Genomic DNA, 15823 nt, shown 5'->3' with positions numbered 1-15823 from the left:
ATCGGACCATCGGTTCTCAGTGGGGCAGGTAATCACTGTCAGTGTTTGGAGACCTTGTGATTGTCACAACTGGAGGGCATTGCTGGCATCAGTGGATAGAGGCTAGGGGCCAGGTTGGGCTCAGCTGCTGAACAGCTCAACCAGTCCTGGCTTCTGTTCACGTGAAGGAAGCAGGAGTGGGCTGAATAGATAGCCACAGTGGCAGCTACAGGAGACAGAAGTTGACCAACTTCCTCTAGGATGGCCAGTCCTTGCTGTCACCAGCTCCTGGATCCAAGGCTCACATTTAAGAAGAGGGCAAGAACTGGATGGAAGGCAGTAAGGAAGGTTATGATTGGTTGACCCTGAGTGTGCTTTTTTGGTTTTCCCTCAACTCTTAACTTTGTTTCAACATTGTATCAGTTTCTTTATCCACATACTGGGCTTTATACCTGTGGTCTCTACACTAGGTTTAAATGTAGCCTGAAAGGGTGTCTGACTCTTGCCTTAAGAAGTCTGATCAAAGTATAGTATATGCAAGTTGTAAATATCACAGTGAAACACATTTGTACAATTAATTTATGCTAATAAAAATTTTTTTAAGTCTGCAAGTTGCACTCACCTTCACTAGGCCTGGGAAGCCACATTTTGCCCAAGTGGTTCAGGGTAAGTGTTACTGACTTGGGCTAAGGTGATGTGATCTTAAGGTGATGACAAGGTGGGAGTCAGACTAGCATTTGTATCCCAAACTCTTCACTTGCCAAGGGGTAACTTTGTGCAAACCACTTCCCTCTGGGAGCTTCCTGGGAGAAAGATATTAACCTTAGTGTTGTGAGGTCCACCTGAAATAATCAGGTAGAGCCCTTGGTGTGTGGGGAATCCTCAGTGCATGTAACCATCCCATTGTGTTTGCCACCTCTCCAGAGGCCTCTACAGAAACTTGTATATAGGACAGAGGCTCATCAATGGCACCATAAAATCACAGAGATAGATGGACCTGTAGCCACATTAGGAAGCTTCTGGAAAGCAGGGTCCATGGACATAAAATCCTATAAAGTTGCTTAACTAAGCTGGGGTGGATCTCAGCCCAGGGAACATCCCTAGGACAGCAGGTATGGGATAGTGCACCATGCAGGGCAGCAGGAAGATGGGGTCTAAGAGGAAGAGGTAGTGAGGAAGAGACAGAAAAGGCCCTGGCCTCCTTGACAATAAGCTAGAAGCTGTTCCCATAAAATCTAGAGCAGAGGTTGACAAACTATAGCTCCCAGGCCAAATCTGGCCCACCACCTATTTTTGTAAATAAAGTTTCTTGAAACACAGCTGTGCCCATTTGTTTAGGTATTGTCTATGGCTACTTTGTGTTACAGAAGCAGTGTGGAGTAGGTATGTTAAATAGTTGCAACAGAGGCTACATGTTCTACAAAGAATAAAACATACTTTGGCCCTTTATAGAAAAAGTTTACTGATCCTTGGTCTAGAGGACTTCACTCACATAAAATAGTCATTAGGATCTGAACCTTGGAGTCAGTTAGATCCAATTGTGATAGGAATGGTGCCACTTAGAATAGTGCAGTGTACAACCTGTTCTACTGTAAACACAGCCCTACCTGAGCAGAATTTACTGCAGATTTTTGGATGTTCGGCAGAAGGAAGAAAGAAGTATCTGTGAAATGTCATTGCCTCATAGGGGACTAGATTGCCTGCTGAAAGTAGACAGTATGAGGTTTGGGAAGATCTGAGCAGACAGGGAGGTGTTTCTAAATTTAGACTCTCCAAAGCCGATTTGTAAACCAGAGCCCCAAGTATCCCAGAAAGGGACAGTCGGCACACACTATCTCATCTCTGGTTTTCTTCCACCTTTCAAAAGGCTTTCTGAGTGAGAGAAAAATTAACTGGACTCGCATGAGCTGTTGTTGGAGAGTCAGTGAGAAATCAGGCAAGAGTTAAATCTCCACTGTTAGGAGTCCTGGGCTAGAAATTTCTTTTTCTGTGTTTTGTTACGATGCTTGCCACAGAATTGTGAGAGCCAGGGCTGCCTTTGCAGGAGTCAGACACATTCCTCTAGCTTCGTGGCATCCCAACACAGCTAAATGGGTGACCTTCCCATTTTGTCAGAGTGAATGCTACCTCTCTGGGTTTGAAATCACACCTGCGATTCTGAGCAGCTCTGAGCCATCACCTCCACATGGAGAATGGCTGTACTTCACCTTGAGCAGCAGCTCTGCCCAGAGAGCTGCAGTGCCAATTCCACTGCCCTGGGGCATGTCCAGGTGCCATCTGTCCCTCTCCAGGGATGACGGGCCCTGACTCTCCACATACCGTGCCAGAAAGGAACCACTCATCTGAGACTTAGTAGAGATTTGATGTTTTGTAAATCAGCACACCTGTGAAGGGCCAAGATCTGCTAGATATTAGTGAGGAACTGAAAAAGATTTGAGACCAGATGAATAACAGCAAACTCGAGTGAGAACAGAGAATGGTCAGGCGAAGGCTGCCTGATTAGCGGTTGAAAACCTGAGAGAGAACATCTAAGCAGCCAAGGATGCTGGAAGGGGTGAAGTTGAAGTTCAGGAATTCTGGACTGTCTGAGTGGTTAGGGCTCATTGTGACAAGAGCCTTAGCACGTTGCATCTGACAGCATACACAGGGAGAGATGTCCACCGTCCAGGAAACAGGGCCATAACACTACTTGGTCCTTCCAGTACGTAGGCATTTTCTATGTACAACTTCATGCACAGACTTGTGAAGCTTAAAGTCTAGATAAGAGCCGGGCACATATACAAACCTATATAACAGCCCAGGTCAATGTATAGTAAATGTCAACTTTGGTATACACAAGAGCAGCCCAGAGTTTAAGAAAGGCAGAGAGGTGACGGAGCCTGGGATGGACCCTTCAGAGAGGAAGGGAGGCCTTGTATGGATTCTGAGGGCCATCAGATTTCAGCAAGTGAGAAGAGACAGGAGGACACTTCTGGAGCCAGGAAGGCACCAGTAAAGAAGCCAGGAAGAATTAAAAGTCTATTTAGGGTCCATGAGGAAGGTGGAGTGGCTGCAACCTGGCCTTCCCCCAGTGACAGCACACTGGGAAGAGCACTCTGAGAAAGTGACACAGACTCATGGGAAGATGGTCCCTGCGATGTGTGAGAGGAAGAAGAAAGTTTAAAAATAAGTGAAGCGCCTGTTAATTATTCATAGATTATCTGCATTGCAGTGCTGTGTGATGTCATCAGCTGCTCCTATCTCTGTTTACAACCAGTGGGAGCTGGAAAGGGAAGAAAGCTTTGGTATGTCTCCTCATAGAGTGAAAAATGTCACTGTCCCCTGGGAATCAGACATGGTGGCAGGGGGTGGGAAGAGGAAGAAGTGAAAGGAGCTCCAGGTTATGTGGCATTACTAAGCTTGGCTGCAGGAGACAGAGGACATAACAGGGGCTGTGGGAGCACTGTGGTTCTCTGACTTAGGGGTCCAGGAGGACTTCACTAGCCCAGACCAGAAACTGGCTCACTGAGTAGGCCCAGCATCCAGCATCATCTCTATGTGGTCAGGTAGACTCAAACGGAGTGAACGGGTTCACAGAGCCTCAGGGTCCTCACCTGTGAAGTGAGAAGTTGGGCCAGAGTCAGTGTCTCCCGATGGAGATGCTCTTGACATTGGGGGTGGGGGGGGGGTCACTCACTAATGGAGTTGCTGTGTAGGCTGACTAACAGATCTAGCTCTACCCAATGAAGGCCAGTGGTGGCTCTTAATCAGATGAGCCAGGGAAGGCAGCACTGTCCCCAGCTATGACCATGGACTTGTTCACTAAGCTTGCTTCCCAACCTGAAGTATATTATTTTTGTTGATGGCTCAATAAAAACTGCAGAGCAGAATTGGTGAGGATTTGACAAGCCATCAGGAGAGTTGGCACGTCTCATTCAGATGTAAGGGAGTGCTTCGCAGCAGCACTAATAGCTGACATCTGTTGAGCTGAATACTTGCTGTGTTTCAGAGTCTTGGCAAATTCCCTTCATTAGAAGTCCTCAAGGGAGTCAGGTATGGTAGTGCATTGTCTGTAATCCCAGCCACTCTGGAAGCAGGGATCAGGAGAATTGCAGTTTGAAGTCAGCCTGGGCACAAAGTTAATGAGATTACACCTCACCAGGTGTGGTGAAGTATGTCTATAATCCCAGTTACTTGGAGGCATAGGTAGGAGGACGTGGAGCCAGCCCTGGGCAAAAACTCTAGACCCTATCCGAAAATTTTTTTAAAGGGGAGTGGCTCAAATAGTAGAGCCACCTGCCTAGCAAGCATGAAGCCCTGATTCAAACCCCAGTACCATTAAAAGGAAAAAAATCCTCAAAGGGGATCTGATTACTTACAATTTCAGATTGCCTTTGTCCCCACTTGCCACCTTAATTTCAGGACATTGAGTTCACGGTTGTTTTGTTTCATTTATCATTTGTGGAGTTGTGCAGTGTTCAGATGGGAAAGTGTCCTTACAGGGCCCTGCGACGTTGCGAATTCAGATTAAGATGAGTGGAGATGAGAATTAAGAAAGCAGCCTGGCCAGATTCCCTTCTTTGTGCGGGATGCAGTGTCCTTTCTCTATATCCATGGACTTTGTGAACTTAAGAAAAATGCCACTCTTTAGGAGCTATGATGCCTTCACTGTATCATAACATAGATATGATGTCATAGAATTGACATTGCTGGTTTTGCAGGTATTTTTTTTTCTTCCCACTTATGTCCTTTACCTGTAATTTAAGTTAGCAGCCACCAGAGGGGAACATTCAAGCAGGGATTTAACCTATCATTTTGAAGAGCTAGGCCCCCATCATAAAAAGAATACAGGGTAAGTCCTGCCAGCCCTTGTATAGCACTGGGAAGCCTGTGCTCTGGTTTCGGGGCAGAGTCCCTTTTTAATGAGTGGCAATACAGTTTCCCTATAATTTGGTATGGTGCTCTGTCACCTGCATGGAAAGCAAACAACACAAATGCCGTGAAATCTCAGTCCACAATAAATTCTCTCTTAAAATATTCAAAGGCACTTGCAAAAGAAATAAGTAAAGGGACTCACACGGGAAAACAACATTATCGATCCTCTCCTTTCTTCCTGCAACTAGTTCCTTTCGACTCTCGCCCTTCTTAGTCATAACAAATTAACTTTGCAAAGGTCAGAAGAGATGACTCCCACACACAGTCTGCAAGTGCTAACCTTGGGGGAGCGGGCATTGACATAAAAGGCCAGGATCCAATGGTCTTATCAAGTCAGCTTGGCTTCCCTCTCTGCCAGGGGAGTGCTGCACACAGCAGGCAGGGGGCTGAGCTGTGCGGAGCTGGAATCCCCTGAGCAAGCAGCGTTTCAGCTGGCTGGACAGATCAAATAACACTTGGGCTGGTTAACAAAAGACGCAAGTGGGAAGGTGTTGGAAGCTGGAGTGTGGAAATTTACCCAATGCTATTTCTTTGACAGGAAAGGAGACTCCATCTAAAAGATGTCACACTCCTGAGGCCCCGTTGCCAACAGCAGAACAGTTTTGGTCCAGGTGGCATGGATAAGTGGGTAAAAGAGGATGCTGCCCACATCTGAAACCTCCAGAGGACCTGAGCAGGCAGCTGAGCTCCCCTTGGACTTGGGATGGCAGGTGTAACTTGGCGTAGAACACCTTGAGAGGCGTGTGGCTTCCTGCAGCTTTTTCTCTCCAATACTCAGCAGACTGGTGTGGGTTTTGGAGTCTAAGGGTAGTTGGTAGAAAGGGAGCCAGCAGAAGTTGAAGGAAGCCCCTAGAGGCATCCAGAATCCGTTGGTGGGATCCTTTCGTACTGCTTAGAGCACAGAGGCTGTGGTACTACTGATGTGAGCTTTGGACCCTCTTAAGTAAAGGAACACAGCTCTGCAAACAGCCCCAGCCAGAAAGCTTGTCACAAGAATTCAAAGGTGTGTGTATGTGGGGGGAGGGAGTGGGGAGGGTGGAGGTTGCTGCATATTTTTCTCTGAGCTCCATGGTGATAGAAGACGTCACCTTCCCCCAGATAATGACACTGGCTTTGCCTTGTAAGATGCCAGATTTGAAAGAAGCAACAAGGAAGGTTCAGGAAGTCTAAGAGTTGGTGGCAGCCTTCCTAGTACAGGTGAGGAGAACTCCAAGCTGAGCTGATCGGTGAGCCAAGACGGCCACCATTCTTGTCTCCAGACTGCTGGTGGCAGTGACCTCACCAGGAGCAAAAGCAACCCTCAGCTGTGGGACAGGACAGAATGAAGTGTGCTAGGGAAGCCACTAGCGGGGACTTGACCTTTCCTGACTGCCCCTTCATCACACGGGCAGCCCCAGACCACTGAGCCAACGATGGCTGAGAAGGGCGACTGCATTGCCAGCGTCTACGGGTATGACCTCGGAGGGCGCTTTGTTGACTTCCAACCCCTGGGCTTCGGTGTCAATGGACTGGTGCTGTCGGCTGTGGACAGCCGGGCTTGTCGGAAGGTGGCGGTGAAGAAGATCACTCTGAGTGACGCCCGAAGCATGAAGCATGCACTCCGGGAGATCAAGATCATCGGGCACCTGGACCACGATAACATCGTGAAGGTGTACGAGGTGCTGGGGCCCAAGGGTGCCGACCTGCAAGGCGAACTGTTCAAGTTCAGCGTGGCCTACATCGTCCAGGAGTACATGGAGACAGACCTGGCACGCCTGCTGGAGCAGGGCACGCTGACAGAGGAGCATGCCAAGCTGTTCATGTACCAGCTGCTCCGTGGGCTCAAGTACATCCACTCCGCCAATGTGCTCCACAGGGACCTGAAGCCCGCCAACATCTTCATCAGCACAGAGGACCTCGTGCTCAAGATAGGGGATTTTGGATTGGCGAGGATTGTCGATCAGCATTACTCACACAAGGTATGTCTGGCTGGAGTGGCAGCTGCCGTGGCCTGTAGACTCCCTGAGAATGCAAACAGTATTACAGAGGGGGTTCTAGCTCCATGGTAATGGGTATTTGGGGGAAGTTGGAGGGTGCTAGAAAGATCACTGGCCCCAAATGTTGTTGGGCAGATCCAGTTCCTAGTCTTGCTTCTGCCACATGGCTATGACCAATAACTCCAGGCTGTAGAAGAAGAAAGTTAGACAAGGAAATGTCTAAAATTTCTTCCAGCCCTAAACCCTATGGCTTTGAAATGTGTGGTTGGTGAATTTGCCTGTATGCCTCTTTTCCCTAATAGCTATATAATAATCCTCTCCCCACTGTCTGCTCAGGATACCCCTCAAGCCTTCCTACCTTATAAGCCTTATGCTTCAGGTTGACCTCTCATCAAAGCAGACTCATTCTGGGTTCCTTTCACTCTGTCCATTGACTGTGAGTACCAATGGCTAATCTAATAAACTAATGCTCAGTGTGCATTATCAGCTAATTTCTCAACCTTCCTGGGTCCTGTGAGACCCTCACCCCTCCATGTGATAGGAAAGGTATGGGTTGCAGGATGGTTCTATGAAGATCCTCCACGGGGGACAACTAAATGCTCCCCTAGCTCCAGGGATCAGAGCTGACCTGGCCACACAGATGGAGGCACATGTCACACTCACTTTTGTTCTCAAGACCCAAGAACTGCAAGTTCTCTGATTTTATATTCCTTCCTCCCCCACCCACCCTGGGATCTTACCACTTTAAGTTCCTCTGAGCCCCACCAGGCACCCACAACATAGATGGGGAGGGTGTTCCAAACTCCCGGCAAAATTTTTGTACCTTAAGATTATCTATCAGAGTAAAACATCCCCTAGGAAGCAGTTGATCCATGAACTTTTAACGTCCAGGGGAGGGGTAGGTCATGGACAGTGAGGGTGGCTCTGACTGTGATCAAGCTTCAGCCCTCTCTGAGATCCCATTCCTCTGCTCCGCCTTCCCCACAGAGAAGGGTGCCAACTGCCCGATCTGCCTGATACAGCTGCAGTGGGAGGAATCAGGGCGAAAGAGGTAGGATTCTCTCTCCACTCTCACTGGTTGGAACTTGGATTCTGGCCCATTTTTCAGACCCCACATCAGCCTAGCTGACTCTGGCTCACTGGGGCCACAAATTACTTTACTACCTTAACCATGAATTTGTCCTCTGTACCGGCACCTACAGCCAACTTTGTAGGCTGTGATTAAAAAAAAAAAAAAAAAACCATGGTCGTACACACCTATAATCTCACTATTCAAAAGGTCCAAGGTCAGCCCAGGCAAAAAACATGAGAGTCTATATGAAAGGCAAACTAAAGCAAGAGGAGCTGGGGGTGTGGCTCGAGTAGTAGAGCACTTACCTAGCAAGCATGAGTCAATTCTGCAAACAAACAAAAAACAGCATCCTTTTCTGTCTTCCTAATGCACTGGGCTGTTTCCTCTGTGGAGAAATGACACCAAATGGTCAAATTAAAGGTTTTAACACAAATCAGTCTTAATTTGGTAAAAGGCCCAGAGAGTCTATACTATTTATATCTGGGATACATAAAAACCACCTAAATTGGAATAAGCCATACCTTTGGGAACCATAAAATGATGGAATAACTTAGCTCCATGTCACAGGAAAAGAGCTTGGGACAGCACAGATGGCCCTCGGTATGTGGGGAAGATCGCTTACTGGCTGTGGTAGTAATTCTTAGGAGGTGGCTTATGTGAGCAAGCACCCCTGCTCGAGAAGTCAGGGGTGTGGGCTTCCTGTTGACTGGCTTGGACATGGACAGTCACTCTTCCTTGGGAATCTCAGTTTCCCCGTCTTTGACAAAGATAAAAAATCCATGCCCTGTCTGTCTCCCTGGCTTGTGATTCAGAATCAAAATGGATCACAAAAGTAGAATTCCTTGGAAAACTGTAAGGACTACTCCATTCACTTCATGGGCGTTTGTTGAGTACCCACCAAGCTGAAGCCCAGTGTGAGGCTCCCACCACCCACCATAGGGGGCCACACTTGGTGTTGTCACTATGTCACTGCTACTTCCCCAGGCAGGACTTTTCATTTTCCCCATGCAGAGGAATTTAAACGTTCTGATTTACTCTCATCGGGCTCTCATCAATAAATTAACTGTGGGAGGTTTAAAAAATAATTGGAGCCAGTTACTAAGCCGGTGGGTGATCACATCATCCACACATCCCTGGATTTGGCAGGCACTGCCCACCCCGCCCACTTCCCCCATGTACACTTTCTGCTTTTAGCTTCCTGCCCTCTTTTCCCCCAGTGATGACGAAAAGGCTTTACATTTTGTTCCTTTATTTATCCAATGTGCATTTAAATCAGTTTTCACTTAATCCTCGTAATGACATGAAGCACTTAGGGCAAACGGTCCATTTGAAAACACAGAGAAATGGCTTTCTCACGCTTCCACAGCTAACTGTGGCAGAAGGGTCCTGAGAACCAAGGCCTCTCACATCCTATGGGGGAACTGCCTTTGTGCCATCTTCGTAGCGCAGTCTGCTTAGATTCTGGATGGGAATTTATTCTTTCTCTGAACTCCACTTTCGCTTTTCCCCATCCTATACCATGGATCTCCTAACACTGATCACATTCTCCTCTGTCCTATGGGGAGAGTCCCTTGCTCTTGAAGGTAGTCTCTTGTTCATGTTGGTTTCTCATCACTATACTTGAGACCTGACCCTCAGATGATTTTGTTGATGTTTGAACAGATGGGAGGACAGTAATCGACCAGTACATTGCAAACAAAAAGCTACTGGGCTCATTAATTCCAGTTAGAAGGTTTGACTCAGAGAAAGAGCTCTTCATTCTTTCAGATGATGGATTGGTTAGTTGGGGTCAGACATGTGCACCTATTGTGCACATTGCTCTCTCCCATGGGCTTAGAGGATGATGTCGACATACCAAGTGCTCTACACTTAACCTCTCCTGGAGTCTGATGGGTCCTGACTCCCTTTGAAGAGAACTGTGCTCACCTGGGCTGCAGCTGTGCCTTTATGTGCTTACAAAAACAGTACTCCCTCTTCCAGAGAGATCCAGTCCAGGGCCAGGGATGGGCTGAATAGTCCAGCTAAGGCCTGGATTGAGCCTCCTGGCTAAGCATGACTCTCCCAGCAGTGGGCAGCAGCCTACCTCTCACCCCTCTGTCTTTCTCACGGGTGGACCATGTGTCTTCTTTGCTTCTGTGTCCTCTCATCTGCCATGGGGTGGGTACCTGTTATGCTGGTCCAGTGAGGGGATACCAATGGAAATGGCCTTTTCTTCTCTGATGAGCAAGACTGGGACTCCAGGCACAATCAGGGAGCCTTCTGGGTCTGTGTCCCTCTACCCCAAGGGTGATAAAGGCAGGAGATAGCATTGGGTGGTGATGGTGGGAGAGGTGAGGGGCTCTGATGTTGCTTTCCAGCAGAGGTAGCCTGGGAAGCACTGGCACATTATTACTCACCTCCCTGGCTGCATGACCTTCGTCAAATCCTTTTCCTTATGTAGTTGATTCCTGCCATAAGAGATCCATAAAAAGGTCACAACCATCTCGTCCATTCCCTTCATTTCACAGGCGATAGAAAGGGGAAGAGCTCTGTTTAAGGTCATGCAGTGAGCACTAAGCATGTGTTTTGACTGTGTTCACTGCTTTTTCTGCACTCCATTTCTCAATTGTATTATCTGCCAAGGGGGGATAGTCTGTCGCATTCTGCTTCTTTCCTAAGATTCTTGTTAGAGTCAACAACAGTGAGGATGGTGACATGCTTTCAGATGTGCCATAGGGGAAATCACTAACAGAACTATTTGCCCACATAGACGCCATGGTAATGCCAGGCAGATGTTTGCCCTCCACTGAGATTCGGACCAAGCTCTTGACGTCATGGCCCAGGGTGGGTGGTGAGACCCTGGAGACCTGAAACTGGCTTCCCACCCCAAGGTCCTGTTTTGAATCCCTTTCTGCCCACCTCCTCCGGAGGACCAGTAATTAGTTCCTTGTTGTCTGTGTCAAGAAGAGGCAGCTAAATGATCAGAGCATGTTTTCTTTTGAATTTATCCTATTAGGAAGTAGATGATCTCAAAAGAAAAAAAATGTTTTTAGAAACTTCACTGAGCCCTGTGTAAACTCTAAGAAATGTCAAGAACCACTGGGGGAACAGGCGGAAGGCCACAGCTGCTTCCTGACAGCCTTATTGGCTGTGTGAATGCTTCCTTCCAGGAAGGGCCACCTGTGGCCTGGAGAAAGAACCATCTTTTGTCATGCCATAAAACTCTCTCTAGGGGGGTAGTGGGGTCTGCCAGGAGACTGCCTGCAGGACTGGCTTCCATGAGGGTGGAAAGAAAGGGAGGGTTGGTGGAAAATACCCTGGAAAGAAAGAAAGAAGAACCACTTCATCAGAGTCTGAACAACCAAAGGTCTTGTACTTTTGGTGGCTTACTGGAGCAAGTCTAAGCGTCCTTATAAACTGGCCTGGCTTTGATTCCACCCACTTATACTTCATTATCTGCTCACCTCATACACGACTAGAATGCTCACATGTCACCTCCATATCTCATTAGGATTACCTGAAAACCAACTAGCTCAGGGCTTTTTTGAAGTGTGGTCTCAGACCTGCAGCACCAGCTTCACCTAGGAACTCCTTAGAGATAACAAGTCTTAGGTCCCACCTCAGATCTACTGACTCAGATGCTCTGAGGATGGGCCCCGCCTTCTATGTGTCTGCAGGCCTCCAGGAGATTCAAATTCTCCTGACCTTTTAAGAACCACTGACCTAGGACACGGGTGGCTTGCCTGTGGATGGAACGCAGCTATACCTGCTGTGTTCACTGCTGCTCCAACCTGTGGATCTCACACTTCAGCACCATGAGGATGGTGTGGGTAAATCTGAGTCAGGAACCTTCACTGGAGGGCATAATGGCTTTATAGCACCTCACTCATATCACCTTGGAAACTGCCTATTCCCCTATGGCACAAGTTTGGCAGAAAGCTATACCACCCAGGGACCTAAACAAAAGGAGTATTGGTTCTGTTTAAATTTGATTTTAACAGCTAGTCAGGTGATATAAACAGTGATTTTGGAAAACATATAGTTTTCCTTCTAGTGTAAACTACTTTACTAAGATACTATTTAAAAACAAAAAGACTGGTTTCACAGTTGGGTAAGAATGAGTGTTTGAGGGCTCAGCAAATTGCTGTAAATTGTTAAGGTTGTGGTTTGATCTGAGGTCCCCAAGGACACTCAGGAGCACATGAGACAGAGGCTTGCAAAGCCTTGTGGGAGTTCTGACCAGCTGGCCTTATGTTAGTTTAATGTTATTTAGCCTCACCGCCCACCCCCCCCCACCACCACCACCACTCCACCTGCCTTTGATGGCTTAGTAGGCTAGGATAACTCCCTGTCTGCCTGAGAAAACACAGAGAGGGCACCCCCAAAACATGAACTCCCATGAAAGTGATCCTGGGAGGAAAAATGTCTCTGTGGCTGATGGAAGGTCTTGGCCAGTGATTAGCAGTGTCCTATTGAGGTCATATTCTGGATGCTCTCCATATGACCAAGAGTGAGGAAAGACTTGCCAAGACCCCAGAATAAGACCATGGTTCATTGTGCTGGCACTGTGAGGGGCCCAGCCACCCACAGAGGCCCTGAGAAAACAGGCTCATGCAAGGACACCTTGCTAAGGGACCAGCTAGCAGGGAAGGTAATTTTCTTCTTAAGCCACTAACCGTCTTATTCCAAATCAGTGGAGCTGAAAAGATTTATTTAAAAGACTATGAAATATTCCCTTTTAAGAGGGGAAAAATAGAGCCTAAGGGATTAGAATAGAGGTTGTACTAGAGAGTCAGGTGTCCCCAAACACTCGGGCAGACCTGGAAAGCTAATTTTGTTGGCTTGCAGTGCCTCCCTGCCCCCTTCTCACTGCAGAAGGATGAGGCCGTGGGACCAGGCACCTCACTCTGCCTCTGAACCTTGGGGTAGCCTTTTCTACCCACTCTCAGATGACCACACCCAGGCTCCCCTTCAGGGAAGCACCTCCACTGAGCTCTGGTAGGATGTTCCCCATCTTTAACAACTGCCAAAGTCCAGATACCAACCGATCAGGACAGGAGTCAACCAGAGTCCTCAGGTCGGGTCCTGGAGGTGCTCTGCTTGCCAGGAATTGATCCTTTATTGCCATATCAAGGTGATGAGCAGGGAGGCAGAGGCTTGGAGCAGTAGCCATATACCCACCTGTGTTTCATTATTCTGACAAAGGGGCCTTGCTGTACCTGTTCATGTCAGCCGTGCCTGGCTTCTACCTCCTCAAATCAAACCTCACCCATTCCATTGTGCCTGTGTGTCCAGTTCTCTGGCGGGGGAGCGGCTGCTTCAATGGCTCAAAGGAATCAAAAACTCTCTCCTGAGAACTCTGTGAACACCAGCCTACTTCCCCACCTGGTACTCACCTCTCAGCCGAGCTGCCACCTGCATGGTTCATTGTACAGCACACAGCCAGTTAGGGATGCTGGAGGAAGGTAGTATTTCATGAATGCAGGCTTGCTGGTGACAAATTCTTTGTTCTGGAATGTATCTTTATCTGACTCACATTTTTAAATCTTATTTTCTCTGGATATAAAATTCTGGATTTATAAGGGTTCTTTTTCCTTTCAACATTTACAAAATGCCATTGCTTTGTTTTCTATTACTATTAGTTCAGAAGAGGAGTTGGTTTTCCTTCATGTTAGTATTCCCCTCGATGGACTGTGTCTCTTTTCTCTGGCCACTTCAAGATTTTTTCTTTGATTTTCAGCAGTCTGACTGTGATGCACTCAGGTGTGCTTTTATTTTTATTTATCTTATTGAGGGTTTAGTGAACTTCTTGAATCTGTAAGTTGCTTTGGTTTTTCACCAAATTTGGGACATTTTGAACACTTTTTCTCTCTTTACTCCTACACTCTGATTACATGTATATTAAAATAGTATGGTATCAGCACAAGAGGAATAGGTCACTGTCCTATTTTATAGGCAAAATATTCCCTTATCTTTATATACTGAAGAAGGATGATGAGGAAATTGAATCAAATCCTTTTGCATTTTCTCCTAAAATATGCTGTCTTTCTTTAACTTTTGCTGTAGTGGGCTGTAGAAAGGACAGTGACACAGAAACAGAAGGCTTGGCATAAGGATAATATTGCTATGATTTTCCTGACTTTTGTAGCTCCCTTGTAAATCAGAATTATGTGTCTTTGAGTTGGACGAGACCAGCCCTTATCTCTAACTTGATTTGCCACCCCACTCACCTTGCGTTGTAACATCACAAGCTTGTCACCATTCCCTGGAAAATTCCATACTGGGTGACAGCTCTGGTCCTACACACTGTTCCCTCTGCTCCCACATAAACTCCTACTTGTCCCTACAGACCCTGTTCAAATGCCCCACGATTGTGATGCTTCGCCTAGTTCCCCAGGAGAGACTTAATCACACCTTTCTCCAGTTGCCCAAAGCACACTGTGTTGACAATCTGTTTACATGCCTCTTCCCAGACAGACCCAGCGGGCCCAGGGACAGAGTGCCCAGCTCATTCATCTCCATATTCCTGGCACCTAGCACACTATCTGACCCATAGTCCGTGCTCAATAAATGCTGACTGACTAATGAACAAACCACGCCTCCACCTTTCTGTTGGACAGAGTATAGTTCTCAAGAGCCTCTAGAACATAGCGGAACATCAAGTCCTTGACCACAGGTAGGGTCCCTTCATCTCTGCACAGTAATAGTCAGTGCTTAACAGGTGTTAATCTACTTAATCCTCAAAACAACCTAACATATTAGCTGCGACTGTTCCCTTTTGACAGATGAAGACACTGAGGCACAGACAGTAACTTGTCCACAGTCACCCAGCTTTCAGATGGCAGAGCTGGATTTCTAAGCCTATAGCTGTCTTCAGAGGCCATGTTTTAGCCCTTGCTCATTGCTTTGATGACTGCATAGCCGTCAGTGTTTCCAAAGCTCACGCTGTCCTGACCGCCCTCCCACTGACCTCCTCCTACTTGTCAGATCCTTTTTTATAATGTGTTTTCCAGAACGGATCCTGTGTGATTTCAGCAGCACAGACTCAGTGGGAGTATGACATCTTTGCTCTGCAAATGACACCCTGTTCATGCTGCCGAGGTTTTCTGGCAGCGTGTCATACCATCGGTTAATTGAGCTTGTAGCCAACTAACTTCTGTTAACTCCGCATTCTCTGTTTTACATTTTATAAGATTTTTTTTTTTTCCAGCTCAAGTGCAGGACTTGCCCTGCCTTTATCCCTGGTGAATTTCGTCTTGTTTTCGACAAATATTCCAACTCGTGGACATTGTTTGGGATCTTTACCTATCATATAACCTTGCCCTTTACAGCCTTGTAATCGATAAGGCTGTCTTCTAGGACTTCACCCATATTGCTAATTAAAATGTGTAAAGAGAGTAGGCCAAAGGCCCAGTCTCATGGCCACTAAATGCTCCCCTCCAGGGGGACAATGGCCCATGGGCTGGCATTCTTTGGGTTTAGTTGTGCAACAGGTGATTGGTTTGCATAATTATATAGTTGTCTAACCTGTCTTTTTTCATTGTTCACAAAGATGTCCTAAGAGATTTAGCTAAATGCCTCATTGAGATTCAGAGACGATGTCTGTAGAACCCTCTCATTTTTCCTCAATACACTTTTTAACTCATCCTGAGGTTTGGGAAAAGCCAATCTCAGACTCCATGACCAGCTGTCACACTTTAATTCCAAGATACACAGAACACAGATGTTGGCAAATACTTTACTTGGATGTACTGACCCTCCACTGCACGCTGGGTCCAGGGGTACTCACTATGTCACATGTGCAGATATCCCTTCCCTATCCAAAGTGGCAGCCCTGCCTCAGCAGCTGCCTCCAAGGGGACTTTGGGAGAGGCTGAATTTGCTGATGCCCTCGGGCGGCAGG

General features: G+C 47.2%; 1 protein-coding gene across 5 annotated transcripts in view; it reads left to right on the top strand.

The window, feature by feature from the left end:
• Positions 1 to 15823, top strand: part of Mapk4 (mitogen-activated protein kinase 4) — a 128705-nt gene that overhangs the window by 74780 nt on the left and 38102 nt on the right. For 4 of the 5 annotated variants that reach the window (XM_074069830.1, XM_074069829.1, XM_074069832.1 and 1 more), the window contains exon 2: positions 5432 to 6851. In XM_074069830.1, coding sequence (XP_073925931.1) covers positions 6306 to 6851 — 546 coding nt within the window. In that variant the 5' untranslated portion in view covers positions 5432 to 6305. Of the gene's footprint in view, positions 1 to 5431; positions 6852 to 7860; positions 7921 to 15823 lie in introns of those variants that run through there. The other variant, XM_074069833.1, reaches the window with a different exon arrangement.

This window comes from Castor canadensis, chromosome 4 (assembly GCF_047511655.1).
Source record: "Castor canadensis chromosome 4, mCasCan1.hap1v2, whole genome shotgun sequence".
Taxonomy (NCBI): Eukaryota; Metazoa; Chordata; class Mammalia; order Rodentia; family Castoridae; genus Castor; species Castor canadensis.
This window is presented reverse-complemented; position numbering and strand designations above follow the sequence as displayed.